General features: G+C 33.9%; 1 protein-coding gene across 1 annotated transcript in view; it reads right to left on the bottom strand.

The window, feature by feature from the left end:
• Positions 1-1,566: 1,566 nt before the first annotated feature.
• Positions 1,567-6,708, bottom strand: part of LOC110097499 (STI1-like protein) — a 10,135-nt gene continuing 4,993 nt past the window's right edge. Inside the window, exons 4-5 of the mRNA XM_020823880.2 lie at positions 2,971-3,087; positions 1,567-1,908 (exon numbers count right to left, since the gene is read on the bottom strand). Of these exons, the coding sequence (XP_020679539.1) occupies positions 1,861-1,908; positions 2,971-3,087 (165 nt within the window). The 3' untranslated portion in view covers positions 1,567-1,860. The remainder of the gene's footprint in view (positions 1,909-2,970; positions 3,088-6,708) is intronic.

Raw genomic sequence — 6,708 nt, 5'->3', positions numbered from 1 at the left:
GAGCTACTTTTGCTTACAAATTTCTCCAATGCATATTTAGCTCACTTGGGCATTTGGGACAGCTTTTAATGCTTTTTAAAACTAATTTTTAATTAAAATTTTTTTTGAATTAGATATTTTGATGCTAAAATGCTATTTTAGAAAGCAATTAAAAAACTGTCCCAAACTAAACCTTAATTAGAAGAAATATTTAAATGTCGCAAGAAAACGGAGTTGAATCAGCCACAAAAAAAAGCTCAAATTATTAAGAACAATAGACGTACAGGCCTTAATTGATCTATAGGATGCCATGACAAGCCTCAATTGGTCAACCTCGTTGTTAATGGGAATGAGACGAGCAGAAATTTCCAAACCCCCAAATAAGGCATTGATGTAGGTTGCACTCAATACCAGCAGGAAAACTGGCTTTCTGGCATTCAATACCAGCAGGAAAACTGGCTTTCTGGTGATCAATTAATTAAGCTTTTTTTTTTTTTTTAACGAGGTATCTACTCACTGCCACTCTCATAGAGGAGACACTTGGCTGAGTAACTGATCTCTCGACGGGCCTAACGGCAACCAACCCCACAAATGCCGGACCATGCACTTATTTTCTCCCTACTTAAAGAGTCGCGTCGTTTGAGCGAGGAATCGAATCCCAACCACGCTTGTCCACCAGCCAATCTAAGCCTAATGGAGTAATTAAGCATTTCATTGTATTAAATTGTGCGTATCCTATATGAATACAAACTAAATTAATAAAATATAAACGTTTTATATCTCTACATCACAACACATTATAGGGTGTCAACTACTACTATATATGACAGCTCTCCATGTTGAGCATTATTGCATATTCTTTGCGTACAATTTTTTTTAAATACAAAATAGATTTACACTGTTGTGAGCTTCTCTTTCTTAAATAAAGTTATTGTACTATTATGTTCTCGCTATATACTCTAAATAGATTAAATTCATGAATACACAAGTATTTACTTCAATTATCTTCATGTATTGCAACTTATAAAAAAAACTGTATTGCAACATATAATAATTTTTCATTTTATCACAACAATTTTAGAGTATTTGTTTTCCAAAGTTGATCATGAAATTATTGTATAGAAAATAACTTGCTATGCTGATTACAAAAAAATAGATTTCCATCATAAAAATTAAAAAAAAAAAACAGTAAGAAAACAGTAGTCAAATAAAATATTAATTAATATCTAAAAAATAAAACAATCAAAAAGTTATCTCAAATAGACATTTAGGTTTCATTTAGGATGGCTTTCTAATGTTTTCTAAAGCAGATTTCTAGTATAAATTTTTGTTGACAAAGCTGCTTTAGAAAGCATTAAGAAAGCTGCCCCAAATGAAACCTTAGCTTCATTTGAGACAGCTTTTTTACTACTTAAAACAGCTTTCTAATACAAAATTTTTAATTTTTGTACTAAAAAATAACTTTAAGAAGTAATAAGAAAGCCGTCTCAAACAATGCCTTAGTGAAATAAAGTACATCTGCAGAGCTTCAGGTTTAGTAGGAAATGTTAGCCTCCGCAACTGAGGTGATTTAGTTGTAAACTACAGTTTCAGCTCCCAATATCCAGCAATATGAAACCATAATTACAGGCCTTGGACAAAGTAACAATATACAGAAACGTAAAGAACTCTCAGCCTTTCAGTTCTCAGTATCCGTCAGGAGTTCAAATGCATAAATACAAGAGATTTTAATGACATGTACGTAAATTCCCCTGATAGGATTTATAGAATTTAAACCCACAGCATTTCAATTTTTTTTATTTTCTTAAGCCGACGATACCTCAGCACTAACTTCGAAGCAGACAGGAGCCTCACTCTTCAACTTATGAAAGAGTTCAGGAATTAGGCATTCGCTACGAGGAGCTTCTCTCTAAGTTTTGCAACTCGAGCCTGCCAAAGAGAGAAAAGCTTCAATGGAGTTTAACAAGAGCAATAGAGCGGAGCACTAGCTACTTGGAGCTTAACGGGTTTTTTTTTTTCCTTCTCGGTCTTACACAGCCAATGAAAACTTTCAAAGGATTAGTGTTTGAATCTTATGATTTTGAGTTAATAAGGTTTCATTTGGAATGATTTTCTTATTGCTTTTTAAAGCAGCTTTCTAATACAAAAGTTATTTGAACTAAAAAAATTTATACTAGAAAGCTATTTTAAAAAGTAGTAAGAAAACCGTCCCAAACAAAACATAAGACTTCGTTTGGAACTATTTCTTTATTGATTTGTAAAGCTGCTATAGAAAAAATAATTCTTTAAATCGGTTGTAGAAAGCAGCTTTTAAGTATAACAAATTTTAGGAAGAAGGAAAAAAAACAATGATAAAAAAAATTATGATTGAGACCTGAAAATTAAAGCAGTAAGAAAGCTTCCCTAAATGAAGCCTAAAGTTTCGTTTGAGACAACTTTTCACTATTTTGCTTTCATATCGCTAGTTTTTTTATTTTATTAAAAATTTCTATGTGAGCAAAATTTTTTACAGCTACATCTACTAAATGTGATGTATGAATTAAAGTTTACACAAAATTTTCAAAAATTAAAATTAAAATCTATAAAAATCACAATAAAATTTTGAAAATTTTATTTTTAACATAATAATTCCATAACTATTTCTACAATAGCTACAATTACCCTCAAACAGACTATAAAAGTTAAATAGCAACTACCCCAATGTATCCTAAGACTTAGCTTCCGTAAAAATTCAAACTAAGGTTTCGTTTGGACGGTTTTTTACTGCTTCTTAAAATAGCTTTCTAGTATAAAAATTAAAGCTATTTTAAGAAGCAGTAAGAAAGCCGTCCCAAACGAAACCTAAGGCCATCATAAGTCCTGTATCTAACATTGACTAGAGTTTAATATCAGGATTGCCGTCATTTATTTATGCAATCATTGCATTCCGGGAAGAACAAACTATAAGCCTATATAAAACAATAAAACGGCTTTTAATTTATTTGGTAGTACCTTGAATGATTTGGACCTGCGAATAGATGGATCAATATCCAAAGCAGTGGCATAAGCCTTCTCAGCAGCATTCAAGTCTCCCATTGCCAGTAAAGCATCACCTTGGCAAATGTAAGCCTACACCATTGATAGTTGTCAGCATCTTCTAGTCCATCTGTAAACATAAATCTTAGGTGAACTTAATAAACAAATTTGAATGCATGATTATGTAAATAGTCAAATTTTTATCATATCAATCTACTTAATATAGGTTTAAATGACGAATAATGACAGTTGAGAGTAAAATAAGTTCAGCAAATACAGGGAGATTTTTAGAGGTCACATTTGTCAATTCATGATAGTAAATCATGAATTTTAAATTCCAAAAATATCCCTTTGGAACGACTGAGCATCACCATGCAAAGATTCCCCCACCTCAATGATCGATTGATTACAGCCAATCTTCATTTGTTCTTTCTGAAAACAAAAGGTCAGTCTTTCTTTTTTTACAGAGTATAGAAGTTTTTTCTTCGGGTTTGATGACTTGGTGGGAAAAAATCTAGAAATGGCAATGATATTTGTTAGAAATGGAAATGGCTCTTTCTAAGTCATATCCGCCCTTCTCTGTGGTCATTTTGCATCAAAACACACCATAGACTTCTTAATGATGCATCACTAAAAATTTAAGACCCTATAATGCCAAAGGGAATAATCAACACGAGCAATAATTAGACAGATTGAACTGTAAAAAGCCTCTTCAAACTGATCACTTGACAAAAACTTTATTGCCTTCATTGTCAATCTAGACAATGGCCTCACAATTTGGGAGAAACCCTCAATAAATCTCTTATAGTAACTAGCAAGGACCCAAAACTTCTTACCTCAATAACAGTAGTTAATCTCATCCAATCAACAATGGATTGAACCTTCCACTGATCTACATTAATACCATCACCACTAATTATATAACCTACAAAAGCAACACTCTTCAGCAAAAACTCATATCTAGAGAATTTATCATATAAGTTATTGCCTCAGAATGCTTGTGGTACGACATGAAAGAGGTTAAAATGGCTTGCTTCGCTCATCAAATAATAAGGATATCATTAAAAAATAATAACAAACAAATCAAGGAATGGCTAAAAGATCCTGTTCATAACATATAAATGCATAGTGGCATTCGTTAGTTTGAAAAGCATCACCACAAACTTATGGTTACCATATATTTCATCCACAACTTCATCTCTATTTGCAACTGGTGATAACTAAATCTCAAGTCAATTTTAGAGATGCTCCCTCGAGTTGTTCAAATAGATCTTCGATCCTAGATAAAGAACATTTCTTTCTTAATTGTGAGCTTGTTCAATTCTTCAAATCTCAAAGCTCCTTATCATTCGATGTTGTGCCCTCATCACAGGTGTTAAACCTGATTGCAAGTCAATTGTTAAAACTATAACTCATCTAGAAAAATTTATGGGTACTCTTTGACACTGAAACTTCCTCCAAATTCTTGAGCTACTTCGTCATATCTCTAACCAGAGCTAAAACCCCTTAAGTCGACTATTTTAAAGATATTCCTCAATCTTCATAGAATTTGAATTGTTCTTTTCTAGGGAGATTGAACATGATTACCATCTTACACAATCTACAAATGCAAAATGGCTAGATAGGCAGCTCATTCATAAGATTGCGTCAAATACGAATAAGGACAATACAACTAAGATCACTCTAAAACTCTTCTCACCAATCACCAGATTAACATGGCACATAAAACTATCATTGGCATGAGATTCATTTGGCATATTAACTGACAATGTAGCATGCAAGTGTGATTCAACTAAATTATATCTTAACAAATTTTTTAATAAAAAAGAATATTCATGTATCAGACAATAATCTAGCAAATCTATCTTGAATGAGAATATAACTTTGACAAAATTGGTCGATTCCTTAGTTTCCCATTAAGTCAAGACATAAACTCATGATTCCACATGGTGTCTTACTTGGTCCTAACTTGAAGTTAATGGACTGGACGCTGCCGCTTTCTGCTTCCCACTCCTGTTAATGGACATTCCATAACAGTTTATTTAAGGTGATGCTCACCATGTCCTCAAATTTAATGGAAGAGAAATTGGGGCAATCTCTCGATTTATATCCTAGTTGGCAACACCAATAGGATACATTAGAGTCTCCAAGGCACTACCCTTTGCGTGCCTTCCACACTCATAAAACATTTTCATAATTACTTCGGAGAATTCTTGGGCATCTTCCACCTATAGCCTCCCAATAAGTATGATAACATCATTGGATCCCAAATTTCCTTATTAAATCTTATCTAACCATCACAAAGATTTTGCATCCTACGTAGATTAGATCATGATCATCAAACAACATCACATACAAATTTTTAGAAACATAAATTCATGGTTTACACTAAGGATGGGGAGGAAGAAGAAGAGTCCTGGATCTCTTCTTCCATCTTATCACAAGTCACTTGCTCCTTCCGTTGCCTTCACTCTCAAGCCCTAAAAGCAGAATTGAACACCATCATCATCTGTTGCAGTTTATGTGACGCACTCGATCCCAAGCCAAGGCTTGCCAGCTCATTTGCTCAATGGCTCTCTTTGCCTCATGCAAGGTCTCCCTCTCCTGCTCTTGTGCATCAGCTCGCCACTCGTTGGCCCTTTCTTGTAGCTCGCTTGCGTTACATCTTGCGAGGGCCCTATTCCTTGGTCTCCATACCCCTACAGATCTAAAATATAAATATTATAATTTATAAAATAAATAAGTGTTAAGAACTGCCTATTGTATATATATTATGTCATGACATCTCTCAATCAAGATTAAGACTCAAACAAAAACCATGCTTAACAATTTTTTAATTTAAATAAGCCTAATTTGTCATTAATTATATTAATTAATCTTAAGATTGGTATAGATATCATAGGTGCTTTAGAGTGTGGGCATTACTACCTATGACCAACAATGGCACAATAATTACATTGATACAACATACAAGCAAGGGGTGCATTTAATGACCGACCCACCAATCTCATTTGCTACATGTTGGATCATCATCATGGTTTTAAGTTGCTATTGATGATGGAAACTAAACTTTTTTCGCCAATCAAAAGGAGGTGATAGCCCAACCCTTGCCTATAGATCTAGTCAGTAGATAAATAAGTTGTCTAATATGATTGACTTGATCTAAAAACTATCGAGCTTATACAATAATCAAGGTCCACAGCTCTATGTTGACCTAGCCCAACGAAATAACATCACCCACCATTTTGAGTTTAGGAAATCATGCCATAATTCACCACGCCTAACCCAATGAAATTAGCTATGTATGGTTTCGGCCAATCTAACTAAATTCAAAAAAAGTTTTCCTAACCTTCTTGTAGGATTAATAGATTGTGGGGTTTATGCAAGCTCTGCACTCCTTTGACCCAATCTAATTCATCTCAAACCCTATCAAACTCACTATGCCTACATCTATGGGCAAGGCCCATCTAATTTGGAAGATAGAACCCCAAACTATGTTGGTTGATCAATCTCAACCAATCCAAACCTAGTTCAAGCAAGCTTCAGACAACTTTATCCTGGCAATAGCCTCTCTTTCTTCCAACCACCTCAAGATGCTATTTGATCGGTAACCATTTCCTAGGTAATGCCCACTGGGACTGATTATCATGCATGAATTCCAAAGCACCTAATAGTAATCATCTCTCCTTGATTTATAGCGATCAACATCTCTGC

The sequence above is a fragment of the Dendrobium catenatum genome, unplaced genomic scaffold (genome assembly GCF_001605985.2).
Source record: "Dendrobium catenatum unplaced genomic scaffold, ASM160598v2 fragScaff_scaffold_743, whole genome shotgun sequence".
Classification (NCBI taxonomy): Eukaryota; Viridiplantae; Streptophyta; class Magnoliopsida; order Asparagales; family Orchidaceae; genus Dendrobium; species Dendrobium catenatum.
Note: the sequence above shows the minus strand (reverse complement) of the source record. Positions and strands in the feature narration are given on the sequence as shown.